The following is an 18287-nucleotide window of genomic DNA, read 5'->3' on the forward strand; positions in this document are numbered from 1 at the left end:
TAGGATTATTATATATGACTTTAGTACAGAGAGAGTATGTTTTGCTATTTAGTTGGATGATGAAGAAAACATCTCAATATGTCACATAAAAAAGTAAAGTTAGACTATTTCTGCTACCGAAGCGAAGAGTGTAAAGTAGTTAATGAATGACGAGGTCTATTTGACTGAAATGTTGCTTTATAATCTGATAAAAGACCATATTTGGTTTTTATTTCCAGTTATCATCACACAGTTGTCTCATGTTATTCTGAGCTGCAGTGATGAATCAGAGTGTAAAATCATCCAGACTGTCAGCTTCACTCTGGGGAGAAATAAACTTTATACTTTTAAAATGCAGCTAAAAATGAGCACTTTCCAGGCTTGGCAGGAAACTCATGCATTGCTGGGATTAGATATCTCATTACTGAGAAAGTCTCCTCTGTGGAACAATCCCAATATACCTTATCCTACTGCAGACGGAGCACTACAGAAATGGACCAGGAAAGGGATTGAAACAGTTAGTGACTTTTATAGTAACAACATACTGTCGAGCTTCCAACAATTATCTTCTAAATTTAATCTATCACAGAACAATCACTTTAAATTCCCTCAAATTAGGCACTGGCTCCAACATATCTCTGCTGACTTCCCAAAGTAACCAGAGGAATCGCTCTTTGAGAAGCATCTGCTTGATACACAAGTCTCCTCCGCAAGCGGACTGATATCCTCTATATATATATATATATATATATATGTCAGTATGCTTAATGCAACTGAACACAAAAAATATTTTGTCTCACTAGCCAGCACGGCAGGGAAAAAAATTATACTGGTGAACTGGAAATCAGAAAACCCATCCTCGCAAAAGCACTGGCTGAAGGAACCTTCATCATACTGCACACCAGAGAAGATTCTGTACAACGTCAGGAGAAACTGAAACTTGAACACTTCTCCCTTCAATCATTCCTCTCAGTTAAAATATGTATATCTATTCCATGTGCCTCTCTGGCCTCTTACTATGTCTTTTTGTTTGTCTCAAATAAGGACTGAGTGTTGTGGATTGTACCATTCAGTGGTGGGGTTTGGTGGGACTGGGTGTTTAAACTCCAAGAGTTAAGCCACGTTTATTCTTTTCCTTTCTCTGTTATTCTATTTTATATGTTGTTAAAATGTGTCAAATGTACATGTGCATTGGCAATAAATAAATCTTTTTTTTTTTAAAAATGCAGCTAAAATCATCATCATGTGTTTAGTGTCATAAACGATCTCTCCGTTTGTTAGAAGCTCTGTTTTGAAACTAGAGTGGAAATAGAAAGTCTGGAACAATAAAATGTTTCCACTGACCTATAAAAATATATATCACTCTTTTTACTTGTCACTTTATTGTAACTCAGGACTTTTGTCCATGTCGGGATCTTGTAGGAATGAGGACGCTTTCTTTTTTTTCCAGTGATCTGATTGGTTAGTGGTTGGAATGTTGACAGGTTGTGACCTGCTCCAGAGCAGGTCAACTGTTCAGCATCAGTTACCATGGTGATTTATCCTGGTAAGAAGTGAACCAGCATCGTAGGACTGAAAATCCAGAGTTAAACCTGAAGTTACCTCGCTAACCCTAAATCCTGCTTCGTAGTACAGGCCTCTGATGACTGGTTGGATGTGGTCAGAAGTATAAAAAACAAAAGTGTGCTTTGTTGCACATGTAACCACACCCAACAGTGATGTCACAGTGTACTCCAGTACACTTCTACATCACTGCAGCAAGGTGAGAAGTTAAACCACTGGAGGTCAGAAAAAACAAAAACATCAATGAATTGCACGTTGCATTAGGGTAACGCTACTTTACGATTTAGAGCTGCAAAGATTAGACAATTATGAATTAATCAATGGACAGAAAATGAACCTGCAGACATTTCATATTGATTAATCGTTTCAGTCATTTTTCAAGCAAAAATTAGTTCTCTAGTTCCAGCTGCTCAAGTATGAGCTTGCTGCTTTTCTTTATCACATATGACCGTAAATTGAATATCTTTACGTTTTGGACTGTTGGTTGGAGAAAACAAGTGAGGTTGTTTTACTCATCCAAATGAACTAATCCTATCTGCTGATCTTAGTAAGTATCAGCTGGTTCTAGTAGTATCTAACTTGGAAATCATACATGAACAGTCTGATTGCAACACCTGCTGTTCACTAGTAGAGGTCTTGGATTACTTTAAGCCCCTGTGACCATTGTTAAGTGGAGCAGAGCAGGTGGATCCAAACGCAGGAGACCGAAGGCAGAGCAAGGCTGAAAAAACTTTTAGCTTGAGTGCAGTCAAAGAAAACCAGAACTGAACAGAACTGATAAACATGGAGTAGAACAAAGGATCCAACAAGACTGAACTGAAAACCAGGACTTCAATATAAACTGAACTAATGAAACAGCAAGGAACAGGTGGCGAGACACAAGGGCAGGCTGGGAGCTGATTGGCTGTGGAAGACACAGGGAGCAGGACAGGGCTAGTGAGACTGATGCAGGGCAGGTGTGGAGGGAAAAACAGGCTGGGAAAACACAACAAAACACACAAGACACAACAAAAACAGAACTTCTTCTATGAGCTAAATAAAAGTCTACAATATAATCATGCACAATCCTCTTCATATATAAACTGCCTCAGAATTACATTAATATAACTTAAAGTGCACAAGTCACATTGAGCAAACAACAAATAAACTTCAGCTTTACTTTGCCAACCTACAAACCTTTAGACAAGGCGAGTTTACAGCACATTACAACAACGAGGCAATTCAAAGTGCTTTACATAGAGCATAAAGGACATAAAGACAGAATATAAAAGCAACACAAGGCAATATAAAAAGACAAACACAACTAAAGAGTGTTAAATTGGAAATAAAAAAGCTAAAATAGAATAAGACAGACAAATACAAAAAAAAAAAGTGCAGTGTAAGATATTAACCCTTAAATTTGGTTTAATTAAAAGCAAACAGAAAAGTCTTCAGCTGTGATTTAAAGGAACTGAGAGTTGCAGCAGACCTGCAGTTTTCTTGGAGTTTGTTCAGATATGTGGAGCATAAAAACTGAAACTGATTCTCCATGTTTAGTTTTGATTCTAGGAACAGAGGCTTGTACTACAAAGAGGGAGTTATCGAGGTAACTCGATAACTTTTCAGTCCTACAACAGTGGTTCACTTCTTACCATTGCATTTTCATAGTATAAAGTTTATTTCTCCCCGGAGTGAAGCTGACAGTGTGGAGGATTTTACACTCTGATTCATCACTGCAGCTCAGAATAACATGAGACAACTGTGTGATGATAATTGGAAATACAAACCAAAGATTGTCTTTTATTAGAAAAATAATCCACAATGTTAGTTATAAATGCAACATTTGGTTCAGATAGACCTCATCAGTCATTTACTACTTTTCCACTCTTTGCTTCAGTCGCAGAAACAGTCTGACATTAATTTTAAGTTTTTTTATGTGACATATCCAGAATTGCATTGTATTTATTGGAACCATATACAGTGTTAAACATAAATGTCCGCTCAGATGTGTAATTATCTATAGACACAAAGTAGTCCCTGTCCTTTAAGTAAGTTTCAAACCAGTTCAGTACTGTGCCAGAAAGTCCCACCCAGTTTTCCAGTCTGTCTAGTAATATGTTGTGGTCAACCGCGTCGAATGCGGTACTGAGATGCAGTAATACTAAGAAGGAAATCTGCCAATGTCAGTGTTTATGTGTATGTCACTGAAGACCTTAACAAGAGCAGTCTCAGTGCTGTGTTGTGGTCGAAATCCTGAATGGAAGGAATCAAAACGGTTGTTTAGAGCAGCAAGTTGTTCAGCTGTTGAAAAACAACTTTTTCAGTGATTTTACTTAAAGACGGGCCTATAATTGTTCTCTCTAGATCTCTTTTAAGAGTAGCTCGATGACTGCAGTTTTCAGGGCCTGTGGGAAGACACCTGAAAGAAAAGACCATACCATACCATAAAGACTAGAAACATTAATTGCTGTTGGTATAAACATGAACCAATAAATCCGTCGAGCAGAGTGGCCTGTTTAGTACGTCTGCGTGTAACAATATAAAGAAAGACAACTGTTGCTCTGAGTTTCAGTTCACTTTTGAGAGAGTAAATGAAGTAAGCAACAGTATCTCAAGTGGTTGTTAAATATAACTGGCAACCTCTGATCATCCTTGTCCCCCCCAGTCCAGTCTGAACAAACAGGGAAAAGTCTGAGGGCATCTGGAGGACTGGTGGAGGGACATATATGTTTATATGTTACCCAGATATAAAGAAAGACATTAACTGAGCACCATGGCCACACCATTTATCCTGCAGCAGTCGGTTCAGATTCATCCAAACAACCAATAACCATGTTTATCCCTTCTTTTTATCCTTTCACATTCCTACCACCATCTAACAATCTATGCTATATCTTAACAAGCTATGCAGCAGCAGGATGAGAGAGTAATGCCAACTTTTATTTGTTATTTAAAAGCAGCTTTTAAGGGGGGAGATTGAGGTTATTTTTAGCATCTAGGACTCACAACACACTGCAGCAGACGCAGGAGTGACTGCCTTTCACTTCCTCTAGTCAGAAACTCCGACAGAAAGTTTCAGTGCAACAATTAAAGCCTTGAAATGAAACAAAATGTTCCAGTGGTGGTGCTGAGTTTCACTTGACCGCACACCACTTTACTGTCTCTTACTGCAACATTTGCATTTTCTGTTTGAAAATGCAGAACAGCAGCTTCATAACTAGATATCCATGCCCTGGTGGTTTACAGGTGAAGAGACATGTAGGTCGGAGGTCATTCATCTCTGCTGCATTATAATGACTGTAATTTAATGTGTGGCAGCTTCATTGAAAGTGGTTCTATGTCATTTACACATACATGTAAACAGTCGCTTCATTTTGAACACATGCTTTCAACAACTAGATAAACCTCATCAAAATCATGCTCCCTATGATGTAGCCGAATTCAAATATTTCATAAGTCATGTTTTTTCACTTTTAACTATTATGTGAAAATACATGCTGATGTGTGATCAATGACTGCTGTGTCAGTCACTCACCTGCAGCAGCAGAATGAACTGAGGAAAGCGCTGGATCGGTTTCACCATCAGACCGTACAGAGTGATTCTGTCTGGACTGGACACCTGCTTCTTCTAAAAAGCCACATGGAGAAGAGACTTATGATGAGACGTGGTATTTAAAAAATACCACAGATTAGGAATGAAAAGTATTTTGTGTGATCATTTTAATCCTTTTGTATAAATTATAGTGATTATTCATACAGGTCTTTATTTCTTACAATAGACAGTTCACTAACTGAGACCACACCGAGAACATTAGATTTCAATAGTTTAATTGAGATAATGACAGAGAGCTGATATGTTGATGGATGGGTTGGAGAACCTGATGAAGGATTAGAGATGGGGGGAGGAAAGGGGTGAGTTGTGAGAGTTGAGGTACATAGAATGGAGGGTTGAGGGATCAATGATGGATGTATGGTATGTTGACTGGACGATGACTGCTGACAGTAGGGAGGTAGGAGGGAACAAGGGGGAGAGGTTGAGACTCTGAGTGGGGGAACTGTCTCTCCAGTCCATCGCCTGGATAGAGCCCCCAAAAACTTCATGCGGAGATGTGTTCAAGAACGTGGCTGGTGTATGGTTCTGGAGAAATCGCCGACTTGTGTGAAACTTGCAGGTTTGCAACCAGGAACATATAGCAACTCTGGTTTGGCGGTGGAGAGCGGGTCTTGTGGATATGCGTGGTGGGCTAGCCTCTGGTTTATGTAGGTTTGAATTGTTCTGAAGGCTCGAATAAGAATTTACATGAAGAGAAATGTGGGGCAAGAGAAGCCGAGCTGGTTGGTTTGCTTGCTTAAGGTTAAATACGAGGGTGTCTGGGAGTGGCGTCCTTGTCTCCGAAGAATGAATGGGAGTATCAGACGTCGTTGCATGCTGTAGAACATCTGTAAAGACATGGATTCTACAACTTTGTCAGGGTGGGGAGGCAGGTGGCCTGTACGGGGAATTCTGGCGTAGCGGGCCAGGATGATGATGATGATGAAGTCAGGGGGCAAGCGCTTTGGCTTAAGGCTGGGTTCGGCCTTACTGACCTTTGGATAACATGCCAAAGTGTGGAGCGAGGCTGGATATGATGTCCTTGAGGATTTCTTGTTTATAATGGTCGGCGATGATATAGCGGGAGTGGGAATGAGGATGACTAAGACCTCTCTTGCCCCCAAAGAAGGGCTTCGATGGTGACTTGGCATGGTTCATCGAGCAGGGTGGGGGGGGTCTGGGGGCAGTTGAAGTGGCCGATTGGAGGTGAACCACTTACAACTGCTGTAACCCCGGAAACGGAAAGAGACACTGAGTCAGTGCAGCTGTATGTTGCGAGAACAGGCACTGTGGTTGTCTCTGGAAGGGTCGAGTGTCAGGACTTGGTAGAAACTGTGGGACAATCACGTACGAAAAATGGATGGTCTGGCGGTTGAGATGGTTCTTTGGCGTTAATGGCAATTAGCGCTTTAGGATATAGTGATGTCATGGACCGTGCTTGGTGGGGTTCTGAGGGCCACTGCACCTAACATAGACACCACTGAAGGAGGGATACTGTACATGGGTATCGACAGGCGTGATGCACCTGGATGGGTACGATGCCGTGGGAAGCAAGAAGAGAAGTGCGTCGCCTGTGATGAGCTTTAGCTGTTGAGACTTTAGTAGCCTGTGATGGGGCTTGAGACTGTCAGGACCTGCAAAGCCTGTGGCATGAAGGGAGTTGAAGAAAGGGGGAACAAAGGGGGAGAGGGTTGAGTGTGGGGGCTGAGTGCGAACTGTGGGATGATCATTTACGGGAAAACTGATGGTCTGGATGGCTCTTTGGAGTTGACTGAATGGAGTGGGTCGGAAGAAGGAAGCTCCGTGGCCCACTGATGGCATGTGTGAGTGGTGAGGGAATAGAAGCTGACTGGAGCACTGAATTGATGATGAATGGTTGTACTGAAGATGATTCGTTGTGTGAAGCATTTTATATAGTCAGTTGATGGCAATGAAAGAGTGAGGGCGCACCCTCCATGATGCCTTGAGATTCAGATGAAGGTAGAATGGATGAAAAGAAAACAGACGGATTTGAGTGGGCCATATCAGCTGTGGCTAGAAAGCGAAGAACGAAAATATGCTGTTTCATGGATAATATGGGAGGATGAAAGCCGAGGTGATATAGGAGGAAAAGATAGAAAGTCTGGAGGGAGGCACGTGGGATGAAGGGGTGAAGGTTGGAAGGATGAAGGGTGGGGGATTCAATTCAATTCTATAATGTAGCACCAAATGATGATGAGGTCGTCGGGGGAACCCAGAAGTGAGCAGCTGGATACATCGTTGATGAGCTTTTGAGACGAGGAGGTGACGTCTGAGTCGGCTAGAATGCGTGTATGATACGCTGAGGATGATCGATGGTCCGTTCTTTGGAGAGAAGAGGATGAGAGTTCCTGAAGAGGAGTAGAAACGTTAACGAAGAAACATAATAACAGAAAAGTGAGTTAGTATGAACCATGGAGTTACACAAGCACTTAATAAATAAGCAGGAAAATGGGATGAAAAATTAAAAAAGGGGGTAAGAAAAGAAAGTGGAGTGTGCCCTGGCCCTGGCCGGGGCTGGAGAGTCAGGGCTCCGTTGTAGCGGGCAGCATGGTGACGGGTCGGGTTGGCTTTAGGCGGTGAGCCAGGAAGAGTGGGATGATATGAGCTGCTGGATGGAGAGGTGAAGAAAAGGTTTCCGTAGAGTTGGAAAAGTTCGGCAACGCTATTGTTTCACTGGAACGGTATGATCGTCTGTCTGAGAGCACTCTGTAGGTGAGTGAGCGTCCGGCTGAAGATGTCGATTGAAGGAAAAAGAGCCGCGTGGGAATCGGCTATAGCGTGGGTGTGTATGGGTCCCAGCTGATCAGCAGTGTGGCGTTTGAGGGAGTAGCTTTTCCTCTGAGGAGCCGCGGTGTAAAAGGCCTCTGCAGGGATGTGGTGGTGAAGAAGGTATCGTGTTGGTACTGCTGGATCGAGTCGTGGATGGTATTGCTGGGGAACGTGGTCCATGGATCACGGGTGAGGGGTAAGCGTTTGCGATGCAACCCTGTCACGGATCACTTGCAACTGAGACGACGGGAGAAGAACGGATGGGGTGTGCCTAAATACTTTGTTGTGCAGAAGTGGGATGTGTACTCGGTGTGGTCTCTGTTCCCAAACCTCGTTTATAAATCTTCCAACTTCATTAGTTCCATAATTGATTCTATTTTAGTTTATTTGTGGCTTACAGGCAGTTTCTGTGTTGTGTCTACCGTCTGTATCTCACCTTAAGAATCTTTTTATTTTACTTTGATATTTAACTTTCATTTGATGTGAAAATGTTCTGCATATACACTCACTGATCAGACAGATATGCCCAGTACAATGTCATTAAAGCAGTGAACAGCACTTTGACGCTGGAACAATTTGTCTCCACTGGCTGCGTGGTGGAAACAGTCAGCAGTAGTGCTGAACGATCAGATGATCAATCAGTTAGTTGATATTTGAGAACAATTTCAATAATAGTGTATAAAAGTCATTTATCAAGTAAAACTTACAATCATTCTCAGGTTGTAGCTTATCAGATGTGAGAATTTGCTGCTTTTTATATCATCGTAAACTGAATATATTTTTTTTCTTCTTGACTGTTGGTCGCTCAGAAGCAGATATTTGAACACATCACGTTGAACCCTGGGAAATTGTGATGGGACATTTTATCGGCTAAATGATTATTGATGCTTTCTGTGATTTTCTGTTATTTTCATACAGTTATAATATCATCTATGTTAATATGGCTAAATGTCCAAAACCTGAAGTGAACGTATGTAGAAATGCTCCCTGTGAGACAAAGCTCAGGTAACAGCTGCTCTGACGCCTAGTTTGCAATGTTTTTTTAAACTTTCCTGACGAGATGACATCAGCTTGTCACACATGTCTATAAACGTGTGTCCGCTCTGCAATGTTCACTACTGAGGATGTTGTTATAGTTGTTCCATGTGTTCATGTCGTCCACTCTTATTTAAGATCTGACTGTGGCTCGAACATAAAGAAGTTGACATTTTGAGTAAAGAATGAGAAACAAAAGTGAAATCCTACCACTACTGAGGGGCAGCTTCTGGGAGCTGACCAATCAGAACAGACTGGGGGCCTTAAAGAGACAGGAGCTAAGACAGCCTGTTTCAGACAGAGGCTGAACTGAGGGGCTGCATAAAGGTCCAGTAGAAGATAAATAACTGTAAATGATGCAAAGATAGTCCAGGAGAGCCCCAGAATAATGTGATAAAATGCATGATACATCCCCTTTAATATAAAAATGGGCTGACAGATGAATCAATAATGTAAATAATCATTAGTTGTAGTCCTAGTCAGTAAAAATACAGCAGCAGCTGTCACACTGTCTGTTCACAGTGCTGCTGTGTGCTCAGAGGTGTTGTGACCGACTCACAGCCCAGGACACAATAAATGCAGATATCTTAGGACTTTAAGACATTTAAGGGTCACTATCTGTGTTGGTCAAAGTAAAATGATTGGTCAAAATGGAGGCGTATCAGTTCTGTCAGACAACTGAGAAACTGGATTGAAACCCATCCAGTCTGAAACACAAAACATCACAGGTTTGAAATGGTTAAAAACAAAGAGCGAGCACCTTCAGAAAGTCCAGGAAAGCAGGCTTAGACATGCAGGCCTTCTTGATCAGCACCATGGCGTTAGTGAAGTTGTTGATGTAGTCACTGTACACATTCAGCACCATGGACTTTGAAAACTGTGGAGGAAAGAGGTCAATAAACTATTTTTATCATACATGTGCACAGCTACCAGTCACCATTTCTTTTCACACACACTGATTGAACGCTACCTCTGCAGAAGGTCACTGCTAGGTTTATAGATTTTATCTAAAAGTAACAAGAAATGTTTAACCTCTTCAACCCCAAACAAACTTTATTATTTGAAATTCTAGCAGAGATAAAAACACCAATTCTGTCAAGCTAAAGTTTGGGGAAATTCCATCATCCTACAAGTTGTTGTGGATCACCTCTCTCGGTGAGTAACACACACACACACGTCTCCCTGATGGGTAATATACTGTACATCTTTTGGTTTATATAGGTGTGTGTGTATATATGCAGAGGAATTTCAATTATAGACTTAGTCGTGCACGCAAGACTGTGGAATGTGCATTTTGGAAGGCTGAAAGAGAGATGGCATTGTCTGCTGAAGATGGATGTCAGCATCTTGAGGGTCCCAACCGTTGTAACCAGCTGCTGTGTCTTGCACAACTTGTGCACATCTCAAGGAGATGACTTTTTGGAGGAATGGAGGGAGGAAATGGATGAGCCAGCAGAACTTAGGGAACCAGACCTTCCAGTGCCTCATGAAAGAACAGCAGAGCCACAGAATGTTCGACAAGTACTCTCTACATCGTTCACTGAAAACTGAGCAGATGAACTGATGTCACGTCTTGTGGCATTGAAAGAAAACAGACAAATGTATAGAGGTATTGTAAGGAAAGTGAAAGTAAGAAACACTGAAGAAAAACGGGTGACGGAAATATATAAGAGAGTTATTTATATATATATATATATATATATATATATATATATATATATATATATATGTATATATATGTATATGTGTGTGTATATATATCCAACACCATATGTCACACATATGTCCAACAACACCCTCATGTCAACACATTGTTTAACCCAAACCGACGGGGAAGTCACCCGGAGGCAGACGATGGTCCTCCATCCTACACTCTGACCCACCTGTGAATTTATTTTTCTTAAAGACTGTGAACATTTTTGTGCAACATGTAGGGACATTATTGCACATTATTTTTTAAATGTTACATTTCTAGTGTTTTTACTGCACTTCACTGTTACTGTTGTTAAACAATTTAATATTGTGAAGACAGTGTTTACACATGTGCAGTGATATCCTGACATGTAGTGCACACATATGTAAACACTGTCTTCACAATATAAAATATTCAAACATTTTGAATAATAGCTGTCGACTATAAATCCAGATGTTTGCTCCTGGAATCACAGCTGTTAAAACCTCATTAAAACACTGAAGGCACAGCGATGTGAGCAGCAGAGTCCCAACATTGATAAAAACAGTGTTTCAGTTAGAGTAACGGTATGTCAGTGAGCTGAAGCTGTTAACAGCTGCTGTCAAAAACGTCAGTATTTGGTTAATGCTGAGGTTAAAGAGTGTATGTTTAATGCTGTCCAGACCAGGAAAAAACAACTCAAATAAATACTGGATCATAAAACAAGACAGCGATTAGTCAAAGTCTCATCCTGAGAACACGTTTCTGCACAAATGTAAGCTAATGTTAGTCATACAGGAATATGAATAACCAGGTTTCTAATGTTTCATATCTACCCTGAAAATGATTAAAACCAGAAGAGAAGACATTACAGGGACTAGTGTGCATGCAAAGGTACTAATTCACAGATAATGTGATAACAGGACGCAGACCAGAAGATGAATAAAGATTCATTTAAAATAATAAGATTATAAAAAATATCCGTTTTTTTTTTAAAGATTAGTAGTAATTAGAGTTTGGAGAGAAGTAAAGATGTGTGTGACTGACCGAGGCAACAAACAGGTCTCCGATCTTCTCGCTGTGATCCCACTCGGCCACGCGGGATGCCAGAGCGATCTGGAACATGGAGTGGCATTGATGGATTTCCTGCAGACGGTAAAATATCTGACGCACCTTCTTGGGGCTTAAGATCCAGTTCTGTGACTCTAGCAAAGGCCTTTGGTACTCCTGACAGAGTAAAAAAAGGTTAATTTAGCATGATGTAGATGTGTTATTATCAGCTACTACTGTGAGTGAGCATCTGTAAACCAGGTGAAACGTTTCCTTAATTATTTATTAATGGCTAAATGATAAACTTGTCAAGATTAGTAAGTAAGATTTGTTTATCATCATAAATCACCTTCATAAGTTAAGTTAAGTTAACCTGAGGCTTTGTTTTCAGTCTGTCTCATCATCTGACTGCTTGTGTTTCTTGACCCATCTCAATGTCTGTCTGTCAGTGTGTCTGTGCGTCCACACTACTCCATGACCTCCAGCCTGGTGACTGGGTAGTGATAAAGGACCTAAGAAGGAAGCACTGGCGCTCCAAACGCTGGCGAGGTCCATTCCAGGTGCTCCTAACAACACACACTGCTGTGAAGATCGCTGAGAGAGCAACGTGGATTCACTCCAACCACTGCAGGAAGGTCCCAGAGCCAACAGAGGAACACCGCTGCCAACCCGGATGACAGGAGGACCAACCACACGAGGACAAAACGTGAGGACCAACAACACAAGGACGAGCAATGCAAGGACGGACGACGCAAGAACAACACAAGAAATAACTCTGTGAACCCAACAGACACCGGCCAGACGTGCAGGGTAACACCACCAAACTACACCATGCGTCACCTGATCCTGATCCCATCGTGTTTGGTGATGCTTACAGATGCCTACACCTACAAACCCGCCAAGACCATCACTCTGACAGAAGGACAAAGTGTTACATTCATCTGCACTGTTTAATCCTGACATTCAGTCTCACTTCACATTCCCGATGCCCATCATTATCCCAACTCAGACTCTGACTCTGATGATGACATTTTGTAAATAGTGTTTCATTTCATTCTTTTTATTATTATTATTATTATTGGTATTATTATCTTTCTTCTTTGTTTTTCGTTTCCCTTTTGAACCAACTGCCATGCTGATGCATTTTGAACTAATGCATCAGATAATTAAGTTGTGAATTTATTTTTCTTTCTTTTTCTTCCTGTTTTTACCTTTTTTTTCTCCGTTTTTACTGCCTTTTGTTTTGTTTTTTTGGTGTTGTTATTCTGTGATTAATTAATAATCAAAAGGGAGGAATTGTAATTGTAATTTCATTTCTTTGTCTACCTGAGACATCCCACCTCCCCTTTGTGTTTTTAATTATGATGTCTAGACCTCTTCACATTTACACACTAGACGTGCAGGATGCCTCCGGTGTGAACCACCCTAGGGGGGTCGGCTCCGATACCCACAGCAGACCAGAAGGTGTGAAAACACATCTTTGGGGGGGGGGGGGGGGGGGCGTTCCTCAGGTATAAATATTTAGCTCTTCCCATGCTCGGGGTCTTTCTTCATTAACCACTCGCATGTTGAATGATCTTATCTTTGCAAAGAAAATAAAACCTTGTCGGCCGGCAGAAGTCTCTATTTTGTTCTTCACCAGCAGCAGAGAATTTCCACTACAGTCTGTTTGTGTGTCTGTCAGTGTGTCAGTGTGAATAAATCCCTGTTTTTGTTTTGTTTTTGATATAAAAATGTTCTGGTTCTACTGTCTCCCATGAAAAGAAAGCTTTTCTACACTGACATGAAGAGACTCACCTGCAGGATTCTCTTGAGAGAGTCCAGGTAGCTGCTCTCACTCTGCACGATGGAGCCGAGGATGAGACGTCTGACAACCTGAAGGAGTCAGTGAGAGACTTTCACATCACACACCTGCAGTAACTCTGCTACGGCTCACATCAATAGACTGTTTAAACAATATAACAGTTTTACTGCTCTCTGTTTTTTCATTCTCCACTTAATTCCAACCACTTCCTCTTTGCTCTTCTTTCAGTCAGCGTTAAGTTATGATCAATGAAACGCGAGACTTAACGGGGGGGGGGGGTGTTTCCACTTGAGCTCCTGGGAGTTTTAACTGACATTAACTTGACACCAGTTTGACTTCACTTGTGGCAACATTTGGAGAATTTTCTGCATTTATAATAATTCATTTTCTTTGTAACATATTATAAAATTGATGCCCTGCCACTGTGTAGTTGACTCAAGGAGGCAGTAAAGTTAGATGATATTAATGCAACAGCCATGCAGTGTAGAAGCTAACTGTCAAGACTATCTGCTCTTTTTTATATACAGACACATCCACACACACACCTGCTGACTGCTGAGCCCCTCTGGCATGGGACAGAGTTGTGGTGGAGGGTGTTTTATATCACACACAGACACATCCATGTAACCGTCGTCATCCTTTCCTTCACCTGGAAAATCAAACACTTCATTCACAAAGAACAACATACAGACAGAACTGTTACTTACTTTAATTGCAACTAATTTTATGTATTATTTCCATCTCTGTATGTTAATAGTGATTTCTTTTTCATGCAGTGTTTAGGGTCTCTGCAGCAAAACATCTCCAACTCTGAAGAAAAGTAAGGATGCTGAACAGGAGCAGACATGGATGTTTATTGTTTGTCTTCTAAGACTGATGGTGTAACAGTTGTTGTTTGACGGGTCTTTGTATGTTTGTCTGTGGGTTTGTTGTACTGCAGAGACACTGAGGAGAAGGTCAAGAATGTCTCGACTATGTCTGAACTCAAAATGCTGATGTTAGTGCTCGTGACTTGTCCACCTCTGTGGGCTTGTTTATGTGCACGGTCAGGAGTGCTTTTAAACATGTGCATAAGCACTGTTTACTCACAAAACTGTGTGTAATGAACGAGCCTCCGGTCTGCACAGAAGTGATGAACCAGACTCATAAACAACTGAGTGAACTTTTACTCGTACCAAACATATTAGGTGAGCTTGTTACAGATGCTGTACCTGTGAAGTCTTTTCTGTGCAGGAAAGACACTTTGCGGATCATGGCTAACTTTGTGTTTTTTAAACCGTCCTTGGTGTCGTTCCTTGCTGCTTTCATCATCTGCTTCGCCTGGAAAACACAACGAAAGTCCAGCTGTAGAACCAAGATTACTGCACATAGTGAAACCTGACTCTAATATTAAATCCAGTTGGATGATACTCTAATTCATATCTATCCTTTACTTGTCATGTATACATACTGATTATACTTTCTATCACCTTACACTATTGGTTGCTGCAGTGAGCCCCAGTTTCTCCACGGAGATCATGTAAGTTCATCAGATACGACACCTGAAAAGGACCATAACAACAAGTCCTTTCTCCCTGGCAGTAGACGTTGAGTTATAACAATACAAGTAAGCAGAGGTCAGAAACATGAAGTGGGATTCGTCTCAGTCAGAGTTCTACCTCAGTGTCACAGCTCTGTCTGATGTGGGCAACATGAGGTGTACTGAGACGTGCCGACAGCTCCTTCAGCCTCAGCACATCTGCAGACAGCTGGCAGTCAAACACCAGACAGAAGAGTAGAGAAACACTATGGACAGGACAAAATAATCATAATTTGTTGCTACTTGGGTTTTATTTTCATAGCTCTGACCATCATTTCCATCATGATAACATTGTACTCATCAAGCAACGTGGTGGCTTTACTACAAAGTCTGAGAGATGAAGAAACACGAGCAGTAGAATGATCAGACAGGTTGGAAACAAATCTCCAGGTTAGTCCAGATTATTTGGAAGAGAAAAGGGAGGTGACTGTAAAATTATCACCCAAACTGATAAAAACTGTTGTGTGCTCACAGTTTTCCTGTTCAATAAAGGATTATTAGTTAGATTTCAGGTGGGCTCACTTTCAGTTTGGCCTCCAGATAAATTGGTTTCCGGATATAAACTATCTGACTGCTGCTGTTTCCTGCCCAGTTGGACTTTGTTGTATTGATGTCACCATGTTCCCAGATCTCAGCTATGACCTTGGTGACTCCAAAGTTATTATTTCTGATACAGACGATGGGAAAAGCTGAGGAAACAAAACCCAGGTTGTAGGAAACAAGAAAAATCCTTTAATTCTAGAGGGAAAAACAAAAGCAGTCTCATAAACTGTTCAACCGACTGATGCCCTCTTGCAGATGAGTATGACAGTATAATGTACTATGATACATTTATAACGTGACATCTACTTCTACCCTAGCTCACCCTGAACCGCTCTATAGAGGTAGAGCAGGTTATCCATTGACCTGGCTCTTCCTGTTCATGTGTCAAAGTGTCTTTGAGGAAGACACTGAACCACAAGTTGCTCCTGATGGTCGGGCCAACACCCTGCATGGCAGCTCCTTCGACATCAGAGTGTATGTGTGTGTGTGTGTGTGAATGAATGAGGCAAAGTAAAGTGCTTTGTCTGTTAAGGTAGAAAAATGATACATAAGTGCAGTCCACTTACCATCTAATGTGTTAGTAAGTCTGTTATCCATTAACACCTGTTAGAACACTTTCAGTCTAAACGGTTGATCTACAGCCGCACCTGACAGGCGGTCATTGTCACCCATTAATAGGCTGTAGGCAGTACAGATGAAATGAGTGTTGCTCAGTAGAAACGATACCACATTTATTAGCCTTAATGTTCAAAAACAAAAAGTAAAACCTTAAAACTCATTTCCAAGTTCTCCAGGAACAAACAAGCAGCATTGCTCCACTAAACATGTGGAGGAGAAGGAAAGTCAACTTTAGATCAGTTATACAGAGTCTTTCTCATTCAGGGGAATGGGAAGGTGTGTCCAGACTTTTGACTGATACTGTAGTTCACATTTATTTTTAGAAAAAACAAACACTAAGGAGTTATTTTCTGCCAAATGTTCAACACTGAAACAACACCAAAGAGCGTGAAAATGAGAGTGAAATGCGGCTGGCTGGAAAAATGACATTTTTCTGCGGCTGGGGGACGTGTCCTTTCATTTCTGTCATTCTGTGTGCTGCAATAATAGACTATCAATATGAACCAATATGAACCAAAAAGCATTGTTGACATATCTGATAGGTTATGTTCTCTGAAGGGAGATGGGATGCTGTTTCCACCGCTGTGTATACGGTCCAGTCTAGCTGGTAACATGTGAGACATGTACTGTCTCCTGTGTGCTGTCACATATATGATCATGATGTTGCCCACATGTCCGACATAAACAGACTGTTTTATCACTTGTGTGCGAGGTGGATATTGAACTTGAAGAGCAGAAAGGCAAACTCTGGTTCAGGAATATTATGAAACTAATCATCCAAATACTGACCCACAAGCAACTAGAGCTCCTCAGTCCAAGCTCACCAGTGACACCAAGCAGACTGGTGATCTCCATCCATACAGCCTTCTTTTTTTTATGCATCTCTGTGATTGTACAATGTGTTGTCGTACAGTCTGGGGTGTGTAGAAACAGCCACAATCAATTTATCTTCCATTGTTAATGTGTTTCAGGCGGGAAGAAATTATTTAAAACACAGGTCGGCAGGTCAGAGGGCTTTCTGTATTGATTGGCTGCAGGTTTTTTGGCCGTAATTTGCCACAAAAAGTTAAACTATTCCCAACTTTTGCTGCTCTTTGCTGTGGATTCAGCATCAGAGAGAACAACTTGGGCAGAGACCTCGCTCTCAAACCCATCAAAGCTCCTGGTTGTCCATTACACCATGCAGGAGTATTCTTTACTTTGGTAGCTGTAACAATACTTTAATGTAAAAACACTCCAGTGCATGTAAAAGACCTGCACTCAAGCTCTTAGTAAAGTAATGTCAGCAGTAAGTATTATTTCTCTCTAAAATGTAGCGGAGTGGAAGTGTAAAGTAGTACAAAACAGAAATACTCATGTAAAGTACAAGTACCCCAAAACTGCACAGAAGTTGAGTACAGCAGTACTGCAACACACTAAGAATCAGCACTCTGAGAAAATGAAAGAAACCAGCATCCATCTAGCAGCAGCCCTCTTTCTAACTGAACTCAAGCCTGGTCGACATGTGTTTAATATGCTCTTAAAATGTAACCAGCACACAAGAACTTTGCAAGAACTGTGTAATATAAATGTATCACACTCTCATCTAAAAGCAGGAAATATCTGATGCAACAAAAACTCAGAATCTGATCCAGCACTCAGTGTCAACTTTAAACTTGACCACCTACCTCATACATCAGTGCATCTCCCTTCTGACAGATCTGCTCTCCTGCACAACCCTCAAACGAAGATGCAGGTTTTCCAAAGCAGGAACAAAATCATCTGGATGGAAAGCCAGCTCTAAACAGTCTTATCCTTTTGAAGTGTGTAACACTCCCACTCTGAAGTCTTCCTCAAGTGGCACTGTGTCGTCTCTGAGACACTACAATGTGAGCTGAGGGGGAAAGTCCAACAGCAGGAGCGATACATGGTGGCAGAAGCAGAAGACAGAAGTGCTGACAGAGCAAGGGACTGCCAGAAATAATTTACTTCCTCTTTTCATCTAATCTGGTTTCATTCATGCTGTATATTCAACCACACTTACTGTTAGTTGTGGTTATTCCACCATCAGGGTTGATGTTTAGGTCGGAACAGTACGGATGGA

The 18287-nt window shown here is 41.3% G+C and overlaps 1 protein-coding gene across 4 annotated transcripts in view; it reads right to left on the bottom strand.

The window, feature by feature from the left end:
- Nucleotides 1-18067, bottom strand: part of arhgef10lb (Rho guanine nucleotide exchange factor (GEF) 10-like b) — a 39168-nt gene extending 21101 nt beyond the window's left edge. The window contains exons 1-7 of one of the 4 annotated variants that reach the window (XM_067591166.1): nucleotides 14939-15239; nucleotides 14676-14784; nucleotides 14010-14113; nucleotides 13458-13535; nucleotides 11658-11837; nucleotides 9699-9815; nucleotides 5057-5149 (exon numbers count right to left, since the gene is read on the bottom strand). In XM_067591166.1, the coding sequence (XP_067447267.1) occupies nucleotides 5057-5149; nucleotides 9699-9815; nucleotides 11658-11837; nucleotides 13458-13535; nucleotides 14010-14113; nucleotides 14676-14784; nucleotides 14939-14983 (726 nt within the window). In that variant the 5' untranslated portion in view covers nucleotides 14984-15239. Of the gene's footprint in view, nucleotides 1-5056; nucleotides 5150-9698; nucleotides 9816-11657; nucleotides 11838-13457; nucleotides 13536-14009; nucleotides 14129-14675; nucleotides 14785-14938; nucleotides 15240-17871 lie in introns of those variants that run through there. The other 3 variants (XM_067591165.1, XM_067591167.1, XM_067591168.1) reach the window with 3 other exon arrangements.
- Nucleotides 18068-18287: the final 220 nt, after the last annotated feature.

Source organism: Thunnus thynnus, chromosome 6 (genome assembly GCF_963924715.1).
Source record: "Thunnus thynnus chromosome 6, fThuThy2.1, whole genome shotgun sequence".
Classification (NCBI taxonomy): domain Eukaryota; kingdom Metazoa; phylum Chordata; class Actinopteri; order Scombriformes; family Scombridae; genus Thunnus; species Thunnus thynnus.